At 35.0% G+C, this 23660-nt stretch overlaps 1 protein-coding gene and 1 pseudogene across 1 annotated transcript; both read left to right on the plus strand.

Moving 5' to 3' along the window:
- The first annotated feature begins 774 nt into the window (after positions 1–774).
- On the plus strand, positions 775–3257 carry LOC142621020 (vinorine hydroxylase-like; annotated as a pseudogene).
- A 4695-nt stretch (positions 3258–7952) lies between these two features.
- On the plus strand, positions 7953–19395 carry LOC142618595 (uncharacterized). Its single transcript, XM_075791537.1, has 6 exons — positions 7953–8181; positions 9715–9908; positions 10674–10814; positions 10913–10993; positions 19123–19250; positions 19356–19395. Exons 1-6 carry the CDS (start codon positions 7953–7955, stop codon positions 19393–19395), a joined length of 813 nt encoding a protein of 270 aa, XP_075647652.1.
- The last annotated feature ends 4265 nt before the right edge of the window (positions 19396–23660 follow it).

A 23660-nucleotide genomic window follows, 5' to 3' on the forward strand; every position in this document is an offset into this window, starting at 1 on the left:
GCCAAATATTCTAAATCTTTTTTTTTTTTTGAAATTCTAATATTCGAGTGACGGAATGCATGTGTTTTGAAAACTTATATTTTCCATTATTTAAAACTTCTACCAAAAATAATTATTGTGTATGCGTAATTACACCTTTTTTTTTTTGAATATGTAATTGCATTTGATTAGGAACTTCATTTTCTTCCAATGCATTTATTTTGTATTTCCACGCTTAATCTTAGAATTATTTTTTTGGTAAGAAAAAAATTCCTTCTAGACATTTTTAATTGAAAAACTTGTATCACTAACCCTTTTGTACTAACAAACTCTAGTAAGCTTCCAATCAGATTGACCGAATCTACTTTGATGTATCATGTGAACCCAAGAAAAGTCATCATTGACGTTGGAGTTAATGGTCAATACAACCATCCACGAATCTAAATTCTCTTTCCTTGGGATCAAAGGCATAGTCGGTATTAAAATAAATGTATTTAAGGTTTTTTTTTTATATATATATAATATATTTTAATGTTGATATCATGCTCATGATAAACTTAATTTAACATTTGCATGCACATGCCGAATTGTGAAAGCATTTCTACATTAAAAAAAACAAGCCGTATTGTTTCGTGCAAAGACTTTTCAATTGTCCAAGGATTTCCATTTTGACCAATTCCTTGCATGAGTACTAGTTTTGTTTTTTACTTGCCAACACTCATTGATAGTCACTGTAATAAACCATCTATAAAAGTTACAAAAGTGATTATTTTGTGCAACCCAATTCAATATTCAAGCTACTAATTGACATTCTTTCATTTGTTTTTCTCTCATCTCAGGTCTCACCCTTAGAACCCACCAAATTTGAAGTAAAAAAGCTCCTAAGTTTGAGGGAGATGATGGAAATCATCTCTCATCTACTTGCAATTTTGGGAGTCTTAGTATTGGTGTCACTTTCATACAAGCTTTGGAGTGTTAGAATTGTTAGTAACAAAAATAATAGTATCTTACCCCCAGAACCATCAGGTGCCTTACCAATCATAGGTCACATTCATAAATTTCTTGGCAAAATCCCAATGTTCCGAACCATGGCAGCCATGGCTGACAAACATGGTCCAACCTTCATGTTCTGATTCGGCATGAAACGTGCACTTGTGATTAGCAATCATGAGGCAGTCAAGGAGTGTTTCACTACAAACGACAAGGCTTTCGCGTCTCGTCCAATGTCTAGCCATGGAAAGTACCTCGTTTACAACTATGCAGCATTTGGGTTTGCACCATATGGAACATATTGGCGAGAGATGCGAAAGCTAGTCATGATTGAACTCCTCTCTAGTCGCCACCTAGAGACACTTAAAAGCATGAGAGTCTCCGAGGTTGACACTTTGGTTACAGATTTGTACTCTCTTTGCAAAAGCAACAAGCACAATAACAACCAAGCTAAGGTGGTTATTAGTGAGTGGATTGGACGCCTAAGCTTGAATATAATCACCAAAGTGATTGCAGGGAAGAGATATTTTGGTAATGATGGAAATGATGAAGAGGCACAACATATAGGGAAAATTATTAAAGATTTTATGTATGCAGCTGGGGTCCCAGTAATTTCGGATTTAATTCCATTTCTAAAATGGATTGATCTGTTTGGGCAAGTGAAATTCATGAAGCGTGTTGCAAAGGAATTTGATTCTCTAGCAGGAAGTTGGGTTGATGAACATACTACGAGGAGGGTTAATGGTGACGAGCCAAGTGACAAGTTGGACTTCATTGATGTGATGCTAAATAAGATTGAAGAGAACTCTATGTTTGGCCACACGCGTGAAACTATCATCAAGGCAACAGCAACGGTATGTTTTTGTCTTATTATTCACAATTTGTTAATTTATAGAATTATAAGCAATAGACATATTTTTACACTCCACTTCACATACACCCGATGTCTTAAAAGTTTTTTTTTTCACCTAAATATGACATCCATGTCGTGATTGTATAGGAGGAAATTTCATTTGATTTAAAAGAAGCAAATCTTCCACCTAGTACTCTCGTACACAGAATGAAATATAAAGCCCACATGTAGTAATTTTAGAACACATGTTGTATATGTGCCATGCCCAATATACAAGAGCCCAAACCAAGGCCCTTTATAAATGTAAACCTTAAACCCATAAAAAGAATATTCCTTAGCAACACGAAGGACAATAAAATAAAAAATAAAAAATAAAACCCAAAATTACAAGAGGAAAAACCAATACCCTGGCTACTACTATAGAAACATCCTTCAACTAAAGTGATATTCTTTGTTTGTCCTAACCCCTAATTAATAAATCTTTGAAACAAGCAGCGCTAGTACTTCATTCATAATGGAATCACCGAAATTAATCAAGGTCCTGGTCCTGGTCTTAGTTCGACTTCTTGACATTGGTTCATTTCAATAATATCATTGTTATAAGTTATAAAATATATAATTTATTCTATTTATAAATTGCAATGCACTAGAATGAAATTCTAATTCTAATTGTGGTCTCAATTACTTGTTGTAGATGCTCATCTTAGGTGGGTCAGACACTACATCTATTAACTTGACTTGGCTCCTGTCTTTATTATTGAACAACCCACATGCTTTAAAGCAGGCCCAAGAAGAGCTCGAACTCAAAGTAGGAAGAGAAAGATGGGTTGAAGAGCATAATATAATGACCTTGTTTACCTCCAAGCCATAATCAAGGAATCCTTGTGCTTATTCCCACCAGTCCCTCTGTCTGTCCCACATGAGGCAATGGAAGATTGTCATGTGTGTGACTATTACATTCCAAAGGGTACTCATTTGTTTGTAAATGTGTGGAAGTTGCATCGAGACCCAAGAGTTTGGGAGAACGCTGAAGAGTTTTTGCCAGAGAGGCTCCTCACGAGCCATGCAAATGTAGATGCTTCTGGTCAACATTTTGAGTTCATACCATTTGGATCTCGGAGACGATCTTGCCCTGGTTCAAAATTTGCCTTTCAAGTGTTACACTTGACACTAGCTCGCTTGCTTCAGGGATTTGAGTTTCAAACACCATTGAATATGCCAGTGAACATGACTGAAGGCCTAAGCATTAACTTGCCCAGAGCAACTCCTCTTGAAGTTCTCCTCACTCCACGCCTTTCTTCCAAACTCTATCAAATCTAGACAAATATACAAACAATGCTTGCCTAAAGTATGTGTAGTGTGCACCTTGTTTTGAAATTAGTTTGCCTTTACATCTTTTTATTTTTCTTGTTTACAATCAATAAAGTGGGTTTGTTTCGTGAAATGCTATAAATTTTATTACAAAAACCTCATAAACTAATCTAATAATTAATGGATGTGATTGATGAAACTTTCATTTCAATAATATAGTAATAAATAAATAAATGTTGATTTTTTTTTTTTGTTGTTGTTGTTGTTGTTGTTGTTGTTGTTGTTGTAATTGGTGACATATAAGTTTGTATTTCTTCTCTACTACCAGTGGAGACAAACAATTCAAATTTCAAAACATTCACAATATCAAGCCGAAGCAAAAATCAATCTTAAACCTATCTATATTTATAACACATAATATGCTAACTATATAATAAAATTTGGATATCACAAATTGTGTTGAGCCAAATGAATATACTCTCTTTATCAAGTGGACAAACTCTTCACTCTTTAGTTCTATTGAAAATGATCCTCTCAATTTGGAATAGATTCATTTTACTGTTCAAATTAAAATTTACAAATCTAAAAAAATACAGAGTATCACATCATTATAATTTAAAATGATGTGGCAGTCTATACAATATTATATCTACAAAATAAAATCTTACTCGTAAAATAAATGAAGTGGAGAAAACTTTAAATGGAAAGGATTATGTTCCTTATTTTACATACTTAACATTGTCATGCAATGTGCTTGGTCATGTGTCTCACTCTACTAGTATATTAAAAATACTAATATAGTCCACTATATGTGATAGAGTATTAATAAAGTTTCAAAAATTCTAAAAATTAAAATTCTATTACTACAATTAAATAGACCCCATATTTGAGCATCAAATTACAATTTATCATGTTATTTAATCTATTCGTCAAATAGACATACTATGGTAGTATGTTGTGCTTCGTCATGTTTCTCACTCTAACATCGTCATACAATGTGCTTATATGTAATATATTAAAACAAAGAAGTTCAATAAAGGATTAAAATCAAATTCTACTTGTACTCTTATTTTATTTCAAATGCTAGCTATTCTAATTAAATTTTACAAGCATTATAATTTTGCACCAAGTGTCCCTGCCAATCTACTTCAATTTTGCAAGCACACTAGTTCAACAGAGAAGTTTATTACTCTTATTTCCAACTTATTCAAAATTCCATTTGAAACTATTTCCAACCAATTTGAAATTAGAACCTCAATTTGGCCATTCAAAAGGTTTTGGATGTATTCCAACCATTTTAGAGGTTTTGGAATATTTTGGAAATTTGAGAGGTTTCAATGATATTTTGGTCAATTTGGTGGATTTGGGCATATTTCAATCATCCTAGAGGTTTTTGAACGATATTTTTGTCATTTTGGAGGTTTATGGTGTATTTCATTTATCTTTTTGAAATTTTAAGGACATTTAGGTCATTTTCGAGATTTTTGGTATATTTCAATTATTATAAATGAATGTTTCCGCAAGTATTTTGCCTTTAAAGGTTTTAATGATATTTTGATCATTTTGAAGGTTTTAGGTATATTTTGTCATATTGGAGTTTTTGGGACTATTTTGGTCATTTTGAAGGTTTTGTGTGTATTTTGATCATTTTAAAGGTTTTATAAATATTTTGGTCATTTTGAAAGTTCTGGGTATATTTTGATCAGAGAGGTGCTACGTCCACAACATTTTCAGAACAAATCATAGGTGGTTAGTTGTTATTGGTTCAAATTTCAACCCAACACTAAGATTACTTTTTTGCCCTAATAATAACAACCAGTAACAACTTGCCATTTAGGATTTGTTGTGAAAATGTTGTGAAAATATTGTGGACATATCATTTTTCTTTTGATCATTGGCAATATTTATGGAGGTATTTTGGTTGTTTTGAGGTCTTAGGAGTATTGGAAGGTTTTGATGTATTTAGGGCAATGTCAATTTTTTTTAATGGTGTTTTTTGGCTATTTTAAAAGTTTCTTAAGTATTTTTGTCATTTTGTAAATTTTGGTCATACATACATAATTGATTAGATAAAAATGTCTGTTGGGTTTTATCTTAAATAATTGGGTTGTATTTTTTTTTTTTTTTTGAGAATCAAATAATTGGGTTGTATTGTGTATGGGTAATTAATGTTTTTTTTTAATAAGAAATAAAATTGGTATTTAAGAGTCCAATCATTTGCCTTAGAAAGAACTTACATTAAACTTATAGATCGCCCACTAAGAAAGACTATTAGCAATGAGACTCGAACCTTTTAAGTGAAGCGTTTGTGCCTTACCAACTAAATCAACCCCTGTTAGCAGTCCAACCCATTTATGACGTGCTTGAACTCATTTGTTTGCTACCCTATATTAGAGAAATTATAAAGTGTACTTTGGAGGACCACGACTACAATGGCTTATGGTAATAGCAGTAATCCACTTCCCATCGACGCTAACTAGACTGGCTCCTCTTCTTCTTTTTTTTATTGTAATTTATTTATTTATTTCTGTAATAATATGAGAACTGCACTTGCTTGGCTTAATAACAAAGAAGAGTTTGTATTCGGTCCATAATAACCAACGCCATCAACAGCAGCGTAAAAAACCAACATTAATCTGACTATTTTTCATCGATTAATGTAGAGATATATTCGTATTGGGCTTCTTGCTATGATGAATTTCGTTGCTCGGTGCATTCTAAAGAGCGTCGCTGGCTGTAACTGCCAAGGTAGCCATATTGGACATGCTCAAAATCTGCTCAAGTTTGACTCAAAAACCAAAAATTAGATCTGGCTACTTAGCCAACGTCCAAATAATGACGAGGAAGAGCAAAGAGGTTGGGTTTGAAATAGGCTACATTAATTGGTTTGGGTATATACCTTTATTTTAATTAAAAGATCAAACAAAATTGCCATGTTGCATTTTCTATTTTTAACTAATTTTGGCTACTTTTTTTTCAATGATTCAAAATTTTATTTAAAATAATATATTTTTTTAAAAATCGCCTAAAATTATGTCATTTTAGTTGGCATTATGGAAAATTGTCTAACAGCAGTAGACAATATGACTGCATTAACCTCCGGATGCAAATTTGAATGGTGAAATTGACAAAATTCAAACTTAATTTAAACACCAAAATGATAATTGACCAATCTTAGAGGATTTAAAATGAATTTTATCCTTTTATTATTTTGTATCAATTTCAAAAATGTTATTAAAGTATTTTCTTTATTTTATATATGATTTTAATTAATTTGTATAATACTTGAGCATGATAGGATGATGGACCTTGCTAGGCTGCTAGGAAATGAATGCTACCCAAAGAATTTATTCTAGCTAGGCCTCGCCCAAGGGAGCTTAGGGAGGGAACTACGTCTGCCACCCCATCTAGGACGCTGCATCTTATATGACTTTTCCCTTTTTTAATTAATACTTTTAATTTCACTACTAGATCCTTTTTTCTATAAATAAAAGTGGGATAAAAAGAAGTCAAATTTTTTTGTTAGGAAAAAAAAGAAGTTGAATTTGAACCACAGTCATGAAACATCGAAAAGAATACTATGATACCAATGGACAATCAAAACTCTCTTTTTTAAAAATAAATAAATAAACTTTTGGCATGAAACATTACAATTACAATTTTTTTTTTTTTTAAGGAAAAAGTAAGATAGCCTTATGCAAAACCCTAAGTCATGATGGAATACATGACTCAAATCGGACGATAATTCCTTTATTCATACAACTACAGATTTTAGATAAGAATAAAAAATGAATATCCATAAATAAATAAAATAGAAAGAAATGTTAGAAATATCGATTTTTTATATATAGGATATAGCTTCATGGTTTTACAAGGTAAGAAACCATTGGATTTATAACCATATCAGCCCAATTACTCAAATTGGATCAATCCCCTTAATTGGTAAGCAAAATAATAAAATTCTAAAATAATAATTTTTTCAAAATAAAAAGGGATTAAAAGAGGAGGAATAAATTTCTTTTGTTTTTGTGGTTGAGAAACAAGGAGGAATGTGAGTTAAGAGCTAAGAAAGACACTTTGTTACCAAGGGGAAGGGGTCATCCCTCTCCCTCTCCTTATAGGAGGTTATGACAATTTCTTTATTGAAAATTTTGTAGTTTTTCGATTTGTATGGCACTGCCCCAATAATAATAATTATAATTTATTATATTATATACTTCTAAAAAAAATCCATTCAATTCTTCACCTTCTTCAACCAGGACTTCAATTGTAAATTAAAAGTCCCAAAAAAGTTAAAGCTTAAGAATATATTAATTTAATATATTAATATATTAGAAAATATTTTTAAAACTTTTTTATAATTTTTTTACAATTTTTATATTTCTCATGAAAGTAGTATCAAAATTTTTTTAAAATAAAATCACTAACAAATGGACTAAAGTCACGTATTAATCAAACCATTACTTTTATTATATCTCCAGAAATCAGTAGTCCTAAACAAGGAAATTGCACATACCCACTTCAAATAGAATCCAATATCCTTAAATATTATCCAACGTGTCAACCCCTCATTAGCTCCCACCAACATAGAAACAAAATAAATGCTACATTTTTTTTGCTAAACAAAAATAAATGCTACATAAACTAAGAACTTTCCATATTTTTACACCAACTACAGGCCCTCTTCATATCTTAAAAAAAAAAAAAAAAAGCCTCTCTTACTCTTATTACTTTCCCCCACACAACATCAAAACAAAAACGCTCTCTCTTGTTTGGTTTGATTTTCGTGTGTCTAGCTAGAGCTAAGAGAGTGATCATCATGGGTAGGAGGAGGAGGAGTTCACCTATGAATGTGTTGTCTGAATGGGTGAAGAAGCAATCTATGAGGATGAAGATTTGTCTTGGTGCAATGGTTGCACTTTTAGCTTTGGCGGCTTTGAAGCTTACCATTCATGATCTCAATCACTTCTACATTGGCTCAGAATTCATCCATGCTTTGGGGATCATTGTCTTGATTTACAAACTCACCACCAAAAAGACTTGTTCTGGTACATGCATCTATATTTATATACCTGCACTGCATGTCTTCCTATTATCAATTTTTAAGATAACCAGAAGCTGTTGTTGTTGATCTGTTTTGTCTGGTGCGTTAAATTATCTTCTTCTTTATTCTTTTTTTCTTTTTTGAGGAATATTTATCTTTTTAAATTGTCAACATATTTGTTTAGATTCCATATGTTGTTTGGTGAATTCATAATTTAGTCCATACACTTTTAATTCTTATATTTGACTTCTTAAATTTTAGATTAATAGAGAAAGAGAGCTAGATTATATTCAAATTAATATATTTTGTAATTTTTGGACAAACAAATTATTCCTTTTAGTCTGACTCAATTACAATTTAGTTCCACGACCTTTTCTGTTCTTATTTTGAGCTCAACTCAATGCTTACATTTTGATCCATAAAGTTTGGAGTAAAAATGATATCAATTGACGTCTTTTGATGGAATCCTAACAATTTCACTTTTAATCCGAGCTTTAGAAGGTAAAATATATCACTTGAAAGTTTGTAGGCTAAATTGTGATTTGAGCAAATCGTTAAAAGGCAATTATAATTTTCCCTTTTATTTTTCTTCCCAAAAAAATATAATAATAAAAAATTGAGTTTCTTTTACTTTATTGACTTAGAGTCTAAACCTCATGTCCGAGGAATTAAGTTTATATGAATGACCAGTCTTTTTTTAGTAGCACAACTAGGATTTTAATAATTAAGGAAAAGTAGCACAATTAGGATTTTTTTTTTTTTTTTTTTTTTGAGAAGACACAAGTAGGATTTTAATTCAAGGGGAAAGATTAAAAGATAACGTTGAAAAGATATTAATTTTGAACTTATCAGAAAAATCTAAAAATTAGCAAAATTAGCAATTATATAAAATCTTTTTGACAAGATAACATGTGTGTGAAGCTCCCTGTTTCAATTTTATTATTTTCTGGCTTTATACACCAAAATTAGCAGTTATATAAAATCTATGCAATCCAAACATTTTTTTTTTTCCATAGACTGTTCCGCAAATATTGGGGTCTGTTTGGTTGTCTTAGAACTTAATAGTTTAGCATTTTTATGGAATAATAATAAATTCTGTAATTTGCTCTGGTGTTATATATTGAAAATATGCTACCGTATGCTGCTTTGCTAATTTTGGAGAATAGAAAAAGACAAAAAGTGAATGATAGGAAAACAAAAAGTTTGAAGGAAAATTTTTTAAAAGATAGTGCAAATTGTTTCATATCATATTTTCTTTTTTTTACTTTTGTTTGCCCTGTGACTCTTAAGTCTTAACAACAATGACAACAACCCAAAAGAAAAATAAAAAAAAAAAAAAAAATTTTCATGAAAATAGGGATTCTCTTTCTATAGCATTTCTTGACGTGGTGTTAAGGTTTCAAGTGTGAGTGTGTGACAAGCACGAAACTTTTTATTTTCTATCTACCTTCACAAAGATATGTGTTGAGTTCAACCCATTAATTAAGTTTGAGGAGTATTGGTAGTTTCAATAATAATGTTTTATTGCCTTGTTCAGGCCTCTCGTTAAAGACTCAAGAACTCACAGCTCTATTCGTAGCTGCAAGGTTGGTCACCATTATGGCGGGTGGAATTTACATAATATTAGATGTAATCACCCTGGTGGCAACATTATGGGTTATATACATGATCCGGTTCAAGTTGAAGTCAACCTACATCAAGGAGCTTGACAACTTTCCCTTATATTATGTGGTAACAACATTTCTGCTTCTCTGTTCAGATTTAAACATTTAGCCTATAATCATTCCTTTCATTTAAATTTATCATAATATACATTCCTTATCCTTGCTATAATGACTATTATTCATAGTAAAAAAAAAAAAATTAAAACCACGGAATTGCCTTTTTGTTTAAAGAAGAAGTTGATTTAGTATCAAGATTATTGAACATACTGCTAGGAAATTATCTTATGTGGTAAACAATAATGCCTGATTCATTTGTTTCTCCTCAGTCTATTGCAATGAAAGTAAAAGCCAAGACGACTGCATTTATAAGAGCTTTAGACTGTTTGTTTTGAATGTTGCACTATTATTGTATTCTTACACGTTTCACTTTTTGTTGAATGCTCATCTTTTTAGCTAAAAATAATTACCCACTATAAAACATTACATGACAGTTGAAATTAGTATGTGTTTGGAATTCTGTCAAGGAATTGAACTAGTATAGGTGATATTTAATAATAATAAAAAATATGTATTTTTCATTAGCTTTTATTTTGTATCGCATCTTTGTAAACATCAAAAGGATGTTTTGTTGTACCATCGTATGGAACAATATGAGTATTGATGTCAAGTTATTAGCTATTCTTTCAAAATATTTTATTAATATATTGCATTGAACACTTCATAATGACTGCCATTTAATCTTAGATATTAAAAAAATATTTAGACAGCTGTTGTTTTAGCAGAGTATAAAGAGAGATGAATTAAGGATGTTCTGCTGGTTATTCAATGACAGGTGGTGCCTTGTGCCATCCTTGCCATACCTATCCACCCTTATACATATCATTTTCTCATTTGTCGAATCCTCTGGGCATTTGGTTCATATCTGGAAACCATTTCAGTGCTGCCTCAGCCCTGTCTGATGCAGAATGCAAAGGTTTTAGCTTCATTCCTCTCTTTACTTTAAACTCAGCATTTTATAAATTTCTAGGAAATTCATACTAATTTTGGTCCATTCTGGCTATATTGTTTCAGATGATTGAACCATTTACAGCCCATTATGTGTTTGCACTGGGAGTTTCAAGATTTTTGGCATGCGCTCATTGGATAATTATGGTGAGACATTGTAGGATCACATAATGCATAAACTCGATCTGAGTTCAATATGACTATTCCTATTGCATCCATGAAAATTTAGTGGACTCTGTGTGGAACTGGAAACAACTTGGTAGAAGGGAACAACTTAGTAATGTGTGTTTTTGACGTAGGACAACCACAATATAATAATAGGGCAGAAAGAATGATAGGACAAATCCTAGGAGTCAGCACCTAAGGGACTGGAGTCGGCACCAGTGTAAAAAGAAAGCAAACGTTTTTTTATATTTCTCCAAAGCTGTGTTACAATAATCAAAAAAGTGTTTAAATAGCTACAACACAAAACCCTAACAACACAAAACCCTAATTATTAAATGTTCGGGCTTGCTTAATCTCAAGCCCAATAACTAATTGGCTCCATCCATAAGGCCACAGGTTGGGCCGTCTTCTTTTTGTTCTTCCTCCCATATGTGTGTATAATTGGGGGCCTATATCTCGTGTCCGCACCAACTCCCCCCGGGTGAGAGGAACTCGACCCCGTCGAGTGGAAAGCTGAAGAGCTCTGATAGTACTCCAGTAAGTCAGGATCCAGTCGCTGTAGCTCATCTCTAGTAATCCATGTGCAATCAGAATCCGGTCGTCCGCGCCACCGAACTAGGAAACGGTGAACCCCTCCATCCCTGGTAGAAACAATTTGCTCATCTAAAATAGCATCAATAGATTCTTTATGTGCATAGGGCAAATTTAAGGGTAAAGGGGTAGGCATAGGGGCATCAATAGGATTAAGTAAAGGCTCATCAAAAGGAGTATCAGGAATAGCTGTAGGGCTTTTATAAGCAACTAGATCCTCAATATTAAAGGAGGAGCTAATACCATAATCATGAGGGAGGTCAATGACATATGCATTTGGGCCCATTCGTTTCAATACCTTGAACGGACCGACACTACGAGCCTGCAATTTCTTAACGGTCCCAGAGGGAAACCGTTCAGGTCGGATCCGAATCATGACATAATCTCCTACCTGAAACTCTGCATGACGCCGATGAGTATCAGCATGAATTTTATATTGAGAATTACTTACCTGAATTTTTTTGTGAATCTCAGTATGCAAATCATGAACATGTCGTGCGAATGCCTCAGCAGATTCAGAAATCCTAACATGTGGGGACATGGGCAAAAGATCTAAGGGCTTCCTAGGTGTATACCCATGCACAACCTCAAAAGGACTAACGCCTATAGACCTATTGACAGAGCTATTATATGCAAGTTGGGCTATAGGAAGAATTGAATCCCAATTCCGATTGGCTTCACCCACTAGACACCGAAGGAGGTTCCCTAGGCTACGATTAACCACCTCAGTTTGACCATCAGTTTGAGGATGAAATGCCGTGAAAAATTTCAATTTGGTGCCTACTAAATGCCACAAGGTCTTCCAAAAATAACTCATGAAGCGAACATCCCTATCTGACACTATGGTTTTGGGGAGACCATAAAGCTTGACAATCTCATCAAAGTAAAGCTTTGCAATTTTAGAAGCGTCAGAAGTCTTAGAACATGGTAGGAAATGAGCCATCTTAGAGAAGCGATCAACAACTACTAGGATAGAATCATGCTTCCTAAAGGTGCGGGGCAAACCTAGCACAAAGTCCATACTCACGTCCTGCCACGGGCGATCTGGCACAGGTAAAGGCGTGTACAGACCAGTGTTTTGCTTGCGATGTTTGGCTAGTTGACATGTACGACACTGACCAACTATCTTAGCAACGCCCTTCTTAAGACCAGGCCAATAGAATTGACGTTCCACTTCCTCAATTGTCTTATCTCGGCCAAAATGACCTGCAAGACCCCTTGCATGTATCTCCCAAACTAGAAAATCTCTCACTGACGACCGAGGGATACACAACTTGTTGGCTTTGAACAAGTAACCATCTTGAAGGGTATAATCATCCAAGACGGGATGTGAAGCATTACTTAGGCTAGTGTAGAGCTCCCCAAAATCTTGGCATGATTGATAGTCATCCTTAAGTCGTTCAAACCCAGTGACCTTGACACTCATGACTGATAGCAAAGACACTCTTCGACTCAGTGCATCAGCAGCCTTATTCTCAACTCCCGCTCTATGTTTCACCACAAAGTAGTAGCGTTGCAGAAATTCAACCCAACTACCGTGCCTAAAATTTAGCTTCTTTTGGGAATTGAGATAACGCAAAGCTTCATGATCAGAGTAGATAATAAACTCTCGAGACAACAAGTAATGACGCCAATGCCAAAAAGCTCGAACAATGGCATAAAATTCTTTGTCATACGTGGAGTACTTCTGCTTAGCATCATTCAACTTCTCACTGAAATAGGCAATTGGGTGACGCTCTTGACTAAGTACTCCCCCTATGCCAATACCTGAGGCGTCACATTCCACTTCAAAAGGTTTGGTGAAATCAGGGAGACGCATGACAGGTGCCTCAGTCATCTTCTGTTTCACCTCCTTGAAGGCCTTAGTAGCAGCCTTTGTCCAAGTAAACTCCCCATGTTTTAAGCAGTCAGTGATGGGAGACATAATGGTACTAAATCCTTTGATGGATCGGCGATAAAAGGAAGCGAGCCCATGAAAGCTTCGAACCTCATGTATAGTTTTGGGCTCGAGCCAATCCATAATTGCTTGAACTTTCTAGGGGTCGGCAGAAACTCCTTCAGATGACACTATGAAACCTAGGAAGACAACTTTATCTGTAAAGAAAGAGCACTTCTTGAGGTTACCATATAAACTCTCCTTCCTAAGGGTTGTGCAAACTTGAGTTAGGTGGTCTAAGTGTTGCTCCCTAGACTTACTATAAATGAGGATATCATCAAAGTACACAACCAGGAATTTTCCCATAAAAGGCTTGAGCACTTGAGTCATCACTCTCATAAAGGTACTAGGAGCATTGGACAATCCAAAAGGCATAACCATCCACTCATATAAACCATCTTTTGTCTTGAAGGCAGTTTTCCACTCATCGCCAGGACGAACCCTAATTTGATGATAGCCACTTTTCAAGTCTATCTTGGAGAAGATCGTTGCTCCAGCCATCATATCCAACATGTCATCCAACCGAGGGATAGGAAAACGATACTTCACAGTGATCTTGTTGATGGCACGACTATCAACACACATCCTCCAAGTCCCATCTTTCTTTGGAGTTAAGAGTGCAGGGACTGCACAAGGGCTCATGCTCTCACGAACAAAACCCTTCCTAAGTAGTTCTTCTACTTGTCTTTGCAACTCGGCATGTTCTGCAGGGCTCATCCTATAATGGGGCAAGTTAGGCAGGGTCGCTCCGGGCACAAAATCTATGGCGTGTTGGATATCACGCATGGGCGGTAATTGATCGGGGAGTTCCTCAGGGAAAACATCCTTAAATTCTTGGAGCACGGACCTTACTTCTCCAGGTTGCTCCTCACAAGTCTCTCCATGAAGTTCCCTAGCAACCAAGACAAACACAATGGATTCCTGAACTGCTACCCTCTCAAATGCCTTTGGGCTTATGATGTTCAGACCTTTCGCCTTCGATACTTCTGGCTTCTTGCTCATGTCGATTGGCTTGGGTTTCAAAGGATTAAGCACAATCTTCTTGCCTCCAAACATAAATGAGCAAGAATTGGATCGCCCATGAAGGGTGACATCCAAATCATAAAGCCAAGGTCTACCTAAGATAATGTGCCCTACATCCATGGGAATTACGTCACACCATATTTCTGCCTTGTAGGTGAGGAATTGAAGTGGGACAACACATCTTTCTTTTATGGCTATGGAGGAAGTATCCACCCAAGAAACTTTATATGGGTTAGGGTGTGGGATCAATTTCAAGCCTAGGCGGGAAACAACGTTAGAGGACACTGCATTAATGCAACTCCCACTATCTATAATAACCTTGCACGTTTTATCTCCACACTTAGTGTAAGTCTGGAAGATGGCACTTCTTCGCCAATCATCAGTTTCCCTTTGTTCTGTCAAAGCACACCTTACCACATTCACTCTAGGGACACCAAAAACAGCCTTGGAATCGTCAACCTGAGGAGAGATGGCTCTAATGCACGTGAGGTAACTAGGATCATCTTCCCATTCGGCCTCAACATCTTGGCCTTCTTCAGCATTTGGGTCATACACTAGCTCTTCAACATCTTCTACCTTTTCATCCTCCTCTTGAATGACAAGGGTTCTAGAGGGACATCTAGCTGCAACATGCCCAATCCCATTGCATCTGAAGCATTGGAGGCGAGAGCCTAATCTTGAGGGCTCATTGATCACACCTTTTCCCTTGTCCTCTTTTTGTATCGGGGTGCTATTGGGGTTGACCTTAGGGGGTAAGGTAAGTTTAGGTTTGCTACCAAAAAGTTGAGGGTTGGGAGGAATGCTTCGAAGCTCAGAACATCGCCAAAAGATAGATTTGGATGCTAACTCACAATTCCTAGCAAGGTCATAGGCTTCTCTTAAGGTGGTGACTCCTCGGGTGATAATCTCGCCTAGTAGGTTAGCATTTAAACCTTTCTTGAACCTATTGAGTGTGACAACCTCTTCCTCAACGATTCGAATTCGCCTCTGGAATTCCTTGAATTTCTCTATGTATTCGGTCACAGGAGCAGTGCCTTGTCTTAGGCGATCCCATTCCTCAAGGAGGGAGCTCCTATAAGTTGGAGGAAGATAATTCCTCGAGAGGGCGTCCTTCATCTCCATCCAATCAATAATGGGGGGCTCACGTCGTCGCCTAAGGTTTTCCTCAAGGTCCTCCCAGAAAAGATCAGCTCTCCCAATTAACTTCATCCTAGCATACCTCACCTTCCTATTCTCAGCCCAATGGTAATAGTCAAAGAATTTCTCCATTTGACGTAACCAATCAGTGAAAACCCATGGATCTAGGCAGCCATCAAAGGTGGGTGCTTCTATCCTTTCCTTAGACATCCTATCATCATAATCCCTAGGACCATAGTGATTATAGTGATCATGTTCAAAGTGTGGAGCCCTATTAAAGTGACCATTATTATTTTGCCCATGCATGTTATCTCCTTCATGGTTAGTGGTCTCTCTTTGAGATGTTTCAATTCGCTCTACCCTATCCAGCAAATTACGGACACTCTTAGCTAGGTCTCCTATGGTTTGTTCTAAAGAGGGCCTAGATTCGGACGTGGATTGATGTTCAGGGTTTGACATGACACGACCACTACGTAGATGCATGCAACGCAATATTTATGAATGCAGTTGAGATTCCCAAAAATTCAAGTAATCAATTCTCAATATAAATCTAAAGGTCAAGCAAAGTGCATGTAGAGACTAGATCGATGAATCAAAGGAAGAAAATGCAGACAAATAGTGACAGTGTTCACAGTATTGCGAGATAGCCCAAATAAACATCAAATTCCAAGAAGCTCCACAAAAAGAATAAGATTTATCAAAGAAATTGGTTTTTTTTTTTTTTTTTTTTTTTTTTAGAGTGGATACTAAAAGAGGACACAAACAGTAAAACGATTAACCTGAGCACAAATTGGATAGGATAATGGAGTATGGTGGGATATGCACATATAAAACATAAAGATAATATTTTTTAATGAGATAAAATTGAATCCACCAAAAAAATAGAGTCAGAATTGTACCCTAGTCAGTGGCTCCACGTAATGCATTAGGTAGCCACGGTCTGCTCTTCAAGTAATGAATTGACTTGGACTGAGGAACCTGTGAGAACAATTACAGCCCAATGGGCTGTCACAGCAATAGTTTTTTTTTTTTTTTTTTTTTGAAATACAATAAAATAGCTGTAGCTTAAATCAAGTCACTGCTAACCCAACTCCCAAACATAACGCTGAACGTTCTAAGGAAGCTACTAGAAACAAAAGAAACTAAAAGAGGAAGAAAAAAAAAAAAAAACAGTGGAGTCATCGACTGGAGCCACCGACGGAGGCGGCGGCTGGGGTCGCCGGAGCTGGAGGCTGTTCGCCTCGGCCTGGGCATCGGCGGTGGTCGAAGCCCTCAGCAGCGGTGACGGTTGGGCTTCGCGGCGGTAGGTGAAGTGCTGGGCTTCGCGGTGGCTGGCGGCTGGCGGCTGGTGGCTGGTGACGGTTGGGCTTCACGGCAGTTGGTGGCTGTGGTGGTTGTTGGGCTTCGCGGCGGCTGATGGTGGTTGGGCTTCGCGGTGATGGGTGTAGTGCTGGGTCCGTGGGTCTCTGCTTCCCCTTCCTTCTTTTTTTTTTTTTTTTTTTTTTGTGGGTGTTGGTGGCTGGGTCTTTCGTGGGTTCTTTTTTTTTTTTTTTTTGTGGGCTGTGGGTTTTGAGATTAGAGGCGGGCACGGATTGTGGTCACTGGCTTGGGAGGTGCCGCTGGCTTCTCTGTTGGCTTGGGGGTGAGAAACTCATGTGGGGCTTGGGGGAATACACGGATTGCAGGGACTGGCTTGGGCTTGTTCAAAATCTCATGGGGCAAAAACTTGAAAGGTACTGTCATTCTCTTTTGTTTTTGATGGCTTTGCTTTGATGTGGTTGGCTACGGTGGTGTTGAATGGATCGGGAGTCTGCTCTGATACCAAAACTGACGTAGGACAACCACAATATAATAATAGGGCAAAAAGAATGATAGGACAAACCCTAGGAGTCAGCACCTAAGGGACTGGAGTCGGCACCAGTGTAAAAAGAAAGCAAACGTTTTTTTATATTTCTCCAAAGCTGTGTTACAATAATCAAAAAAGTGTTTAAATAGCTACAACACAAAACCCTAACAACACAAAACCCTAATTATTAAATGTTCGGGCTTACTTAATCTCAAGCCCAATAACTAATTGGCTCCATCCATAAGGCCACAGGTTGGGCCGTCTTCTTTTTGTTCTTCCTCCCATATGTGTGTATAATTGGGGGCCTATATCTCGTGTCCGCACCAGTTTTGCTTGAGCAACTAAACATTCCTTAATTTTACTAATAGTATTCTTACTTGATTCAAGTTTAAAAAGTAATTAGGGGGAAGAACACTATGATTTATTGCCTGAACAAGCTCAATGACATCATTACAGATGTTATTCAAATGAAAGAAATATAGAGAATAAATCATCATCAAAAACAACTATATCCTCATGGCATTTTGTATCTAATCTGGATATTTATCCTCCCCAATTTCCAAGTTTTATAAAACAAGGACACTTCCTAGGCTCACAATTGGAAAGTTTATAAAACCGTTTGCTGCAGAGTTCAACTCCACTGATACAATATTTTATAGTCATATAGTATTTGCAAGTATAGAGCTTCTTTTATTTCAGAGGGAAATATTAACGTAGGCACTGGATTCTCTACTTATTTCGCAACGTATACACTATCAGACATTGGTTTTTAACATACCACTCCATTCTTGATTTTTGTAAAGTTTCAACATTTACTATACTTGGAATGTTTCATAAACTTATTCTATTATTTTAGGGCTAATCATGAGAACCCCATATTAGAATTGTTAATTTAACCCCAAGGGTTTGTTCTAGTAGTTAAGAAAGCCTTAGGAGAACTATTAGGTCCTGGATTCAAAACTACTAGCCAGCATTTTGGGACTACCCTCAAGGGGTTCCTCCCACCGGAGGAAATATATATGAGACTTGTTAATATATCTGTAAGCTGTATACCACCTCAGTTGGGTTAAATTCTTAATTTCCAAGCACAACTCATGTGATGCTAGCCATGGTTTTGTCTAAATGTATTTCTCAACATTTATGAATTGATCCTTGTGCTAATTGGTTCCAAGAATTTGCATGATGTCAAAATCCAGGCCACAGCGTTCATAACAGAGTCATAGTATCTGATTAGTTGTGAATTAAGCCTTTGGAGTAAAATATTTAACAACACTTGAATCTAGTCTATGAGATTAGGTCTATAGGACTGTATAATACTTAGAATAACAAGGAATGGAACTATCTATGCTTTTTAAAATTTATTAGTGACAATAGTGTTGATTGAATTCTCTCTTTTTTGCTTCATTCGTAGTCTGTACAAAGTCCTATATGCTGTGAATCACAACACATATACAGAGAGATAAAGCAAAAATTTTGCAAAATTCAGCCACCTATATCATTATGTTTGGTGGTGGCTTCACTTTTAGAAAATAGCCTTTCTTTTGTGCCTTATTGATGGGAACAAATAAACACAAGCAGATTTACGAGACCGGTGGAAAGTATTTTTATTTGATTGGTAGTGGCTACTTCTGGTTTGCGGCTGCTCTCCTCGCAGAAATAGTCCAAACATTCATCTTGGCTGACTTTTGTTACTATCACATCAAGAGGTAAGTCCCCTTCCATATGTAATTTTTGTTACAAACTGTGTTGCCCTCCATCATATATCTAATTGCGTCACATTGTCTTTGTCCCTCCTCTCTTTCTATTTGCAGTTTCATGCAAGGCCAACTTATAATGAGGATGCCAGTTTAGAAATCAGTCTTGGAGATTGTAACATTTCGTTTCCCTAAATTGGCTTCTAATTCAAGCACCGAATGAAATCAAAGTGAATTTTCAAATTTTGATCTTTATTGTCTCTCCCTTTTCTTTCTTTCTTATGCTATAAAATTTACAAAGATTTGGGTTACCTTTTATTAGGTTTTGATTCTTGGAGCATTCACATTGGAGTTATTTTAACAAAAAAACTATTTTAGCACTCACATAACCAAAAACCATGTAGGAAGAAGAATGAGTAGATGTGAATGAATGAGTAAATATAATTTCAATGGGTTGGCTAGTTATAGCCTTTCCTTCAGTGCTTCATTTAGAACCCGATGTGTACAATGATCCCTTGAAAAGATGTAGGAAGAAGAATGAGTAGATATGGATGAGAAGGCAATCAACACAATTTATCTCAACCTAGGTGATGAGGTCATTCACAACAACCTATAAGCAAAGACAGCAAAAGAAGTTTGGAACAAATTAGAAAGTCTCTATATGAAAAAGAAGTTGTAAGTGAAGAAACAACTTTATGGTTTACATATGAAAGGCGATTCGGATCTGCTGGAGCATCTCAAAACGTTTAACATGTTGAACACCCAATTGTCAAATTTTGGAGTAAGTTATGAGGACAAAAATAAAGCGTTACTTTATTAGCATTCCTTTCTACACGTTTTGATCATCTTCTAAAATTTGACATATGAGAAGGAGACGATAGAACTCAAGGTGGTGATCGTTCTCAAGCTGATGAAGATGAAGCAAGATCGTGATTGTTCTCAAGTTGATGGACTTTTTGTAAAGTTAGAATCAAGCATTTGCGGTAGAAGTAGGCCAAGAGGAAGGAACTTCAGCAGGAACAAATCTCAATCTAGATCACGTGCAAAAAAGATGTAGAGTACTTTTATTATCACAAGAAATGGCACTACAAGAATTAGTGCAAAGAGTTGAATGAGCATCTAGAGGAGAAGGAGAATGGAAAGCTTTTAGAATCCACTAGTGTTGTGAATCTTTTTGATGAATTTCTTATTCATTTGCAAGATTTTCACTTAAATTTTATGTTTTATTGTTTTTATCACTAATAACTGATTTATCCCAAAACCCTTTTTGATACTCAATTAATTTTTCTATTCCTCTCACTTTTTTTTCAATTTTTTTTTTCATATCTATATGTACATTTTCTTGTAGACATTAATAATAATAAATGTCTAAAATTAAAAAAAAAAAAAAAACTCTATCTATGACATTAAAATAGTCTAGAAATAAAAATAATTGAGTGTAGAGAAACTATCTATTGAGTTAAGCAACCAAGCACTAACAACTATGATTGAAAAATTTTATGAAATTATATATATATATATATATATATATATATATATATTTAAATTTGTTGACATCTAGGATCTTAGGTAGTATATAGAATTTCATCTCTCTATATGTGTAAAGAAACAAAGAAATTGAAGGTGAAAATTTAAGTACGTCAATAAACTAATAATGTAGTGGTCTATGCATGTGTGTGTGTGTGTTTTTTTTTTTTTTTTTTTGGTTTATTTTATAAAACCTACGCTACCCCAACCCATGTCCCTACCCCACCCCAATTTGTAAGTTAGTAAAATTATAGAATGAGGCATTTATCAATGCCTATGTCAAAATGTAAAGACTTTACAGCAGTGAAATCGATACCATATTGGTACTGGCCGGTATGTACCATACCAAGACGTATATCGGTATCGAAACGACAACGTTTCGTACTGGTTTAAATACCGGCCAGTACAGAAAAAAGTTTTTTTTTTTTTTTTTTTTTTTTAGTTTTGTAATTTTTGAATTTTTGAAAGGGCATAATGGTAACTTATTTACATTAACTTATTAGTATTATTTGTTTTCTTAGTATGCAATGAACAATTAAGCTTTCTATTTTTTATATTGTGTTTTTTTTTTCTTTTAATTGATGCTAAAGTCTAAAACTATGAATAATTTGTTCTGAATTGAGGTAATGTTTTATGATAAACTTTTATATTTATTATAATATTAGTGAAATATTATATGCTTATAAACATGGTTCTAGAGATTTTGTGTGTGTGTGTGTGTATATAAAATAGCGGTAAACCCGAAACGGTACACCGGTAGACCGGTACCCAAAGTATATCGTACCGCTGGCCAAACTGGTACAACCTCCGGTACAATATTAACTTCTTTGCTTTACAGTAAAGCAAGTAAAAAGTAAAAACGCAAAAAGAAACAGAGTTTTTAGAGAGAAAACTTGAAGGAGCATAATCAATGGCAAGACTCAATGAAGAAGAGAGTTTGAAGCGCAACTTAGGAAGTTCAAAGTTAAAAAATAAAAAATAAAAAATAAACTTTCTAGCCATTTGTATAGAAAAGAATGAGGATCGAGATTGATTTTTTTTTCCCCTTTTGAATTCAGTTTTGTTTCATTAAGAGAGATAGAGATTTACTTTTTAGCATCTATGTTTGAGAGGTTTAATGAGTTTTTTACTCTAGAACTCTCATAGAGAATAGGAACAGTTTTTTTTTTTTTTTGAGAAAGAGAATAGGAACAGTTTTAGTCACACATTCATTGATTTTTTTTTTCTTCAAAAGAACATTACCTTTTATTCATTAGTTAACATTTGGGACCTAATTAATATTTTCATAGATAAAATAAATATTTCTATTGATTAAAATTTGGTGCCCTTTTTTACTAAGGGGTCTTAGGTAATTGCCTAACTCTGTCTAGTGCTTCAGCCAACCCTGTGTAGAGTTCCATAAGCTCAAGTTATTAGTTCTTCCATTTCCTTCTCCTTTTCAACCTTACTTTCTCATTTACAGTACGTTTGGTTAGGGTGACTATGGGGAGGGTGGAAAAAAATGGAGGGAAAATAGGAGAGAAAATGGATGAGAGGGAGTTTGGTTGGGAAGGGGAAGGGGGAGAAATTCTTGAGACTCGGTTCGTTTTTCTCTAGGCCCACCAAAAAATAATCTCTCCAAATCAAGGAGAATGTGCAAAGAATATGTGAAAGACTCACTGCTGGATCTTTTGGACAAAATTGTCTTTAGATCCTTCCTAGCTATAAGGGTTCAAAAATGGTCCCAGACCCACTTCGAATAGTGATGCTTGGTATTTTTGGCCCAACACAATTAATTTATAAGAGAGTGGGCTTTCTAAGTCAACTATCATGCTAAGTAGGGGCTTTTTATGTAAAACTATCTTCTTATTTTTTTACTTTAAATTTCAAACAATGTGTAAAAAAAAAAAAAAACAAACAAATAGAAAAACCAGCCCAAGAAAACTGTGCATGAAACAATAAATTTTGGCTCACTCAATTTGACAAAACCAAAAAAGAAGTCTAGGAACACAACAAAATAACACAACATTTTCACAATACTTCTATTTTCAACCATGATAGATCCCAATCTAATAATTTATTATTTTATTTTGACCTATAAGGAACTTACACCTTAATAGTTCTAAAAATATTGGGATATAACAAATGTCACAACATTTTCACAGTACAATAGCATTATTTTTAGTTGTGCTAGATCCTGGTCTAATATTTTATTATTTTATTTTTACACTTAAGAAATTGACATGTATATAACAACATTTTTCACAAAATCTCTATGTTTACATTAAACTTACATTAATGTAAACTAGTATGTAACTCGTGCTAACATACGGGAATGGTTAATTGTAGTGATGTTATTGGTCAAATTTTTTTTTTTTTTTTGGTTTATCACATAGAGGATAGAATTATATAAAACAATGAAAAAGAAAATATTGCATTTTATTATTTAAGAGATGCTATTGGTCTTCTTCTTTTTTATCATATAGAGGACAGAATTAAATAAAACAATGAATAAAAAAAAGTATATATTACATTTTATTATTTACGTGATGCTACAATGAAAAAAAGAAGAAGAGAATATTGCATTTTATTATTCAAAATATATAAAGTGACATTAATATATATATATATATATATTTTTTTTTTTTCTAAATTGTGTATACAACTGCATAGAATATAAATGACAGGAGGTGGGTTCCAGCTAGCTCAACTGGTAAAGTCTCTAATGGTTGAATAAGAGATCTGAGGTTTAATCCCTGCTTACACCAAAAACTGATTGGTGTCATGGTCAGTTGATAAAGAGTTATCATCAGGAGCGGACACCATAGGTTAAAACTCTCTCTCAAAAAAATGCTTTGCCAAATGTATCTTCAAAAAATCATGAGCAAGCATGTTTAAAAGCTCCCAAAATTTTGG

The sequence above is a fragment of the Castanea sativa genome, chromosome 12, assembly GCF_040712315.1.
Source record: "Castanea sativa cultivar Marrone di Chiusa Pesio chromosome 12, ASM4071231v1".
NCBI classification, from domain to species: Eukaryota; Viridiplantae; Streptophyta; class Magnoliopsida; order Fagales; family Fagaceae; genus Castanea; species Castanea sativa.

Bases quoted from the DNA above. Each gene is read 5' to 3' on its own strand.
- LOC142618595 (XM_075791537.1), top strand. From the start codon at position 7,953: ATGGGTAGGAGGAGGAGGAGTTCACCTATGAATGTGTTGTCTGAATGG. The intron at 8,182-9,714 runs GTACATGCATCT...TGCCTTGTTCAG, and splicing joins CACCAAAAAGACTTGTTCTG to GCCTCTCGTTAAAGACTCAA. The intron at 19,251-19,355 runs GTAAGTCCCCTT...TTCTATTTGCAG, and splicing joins TGTTACTATCACATCAAGAG to TTTCATGCAAGGCCAACTTA.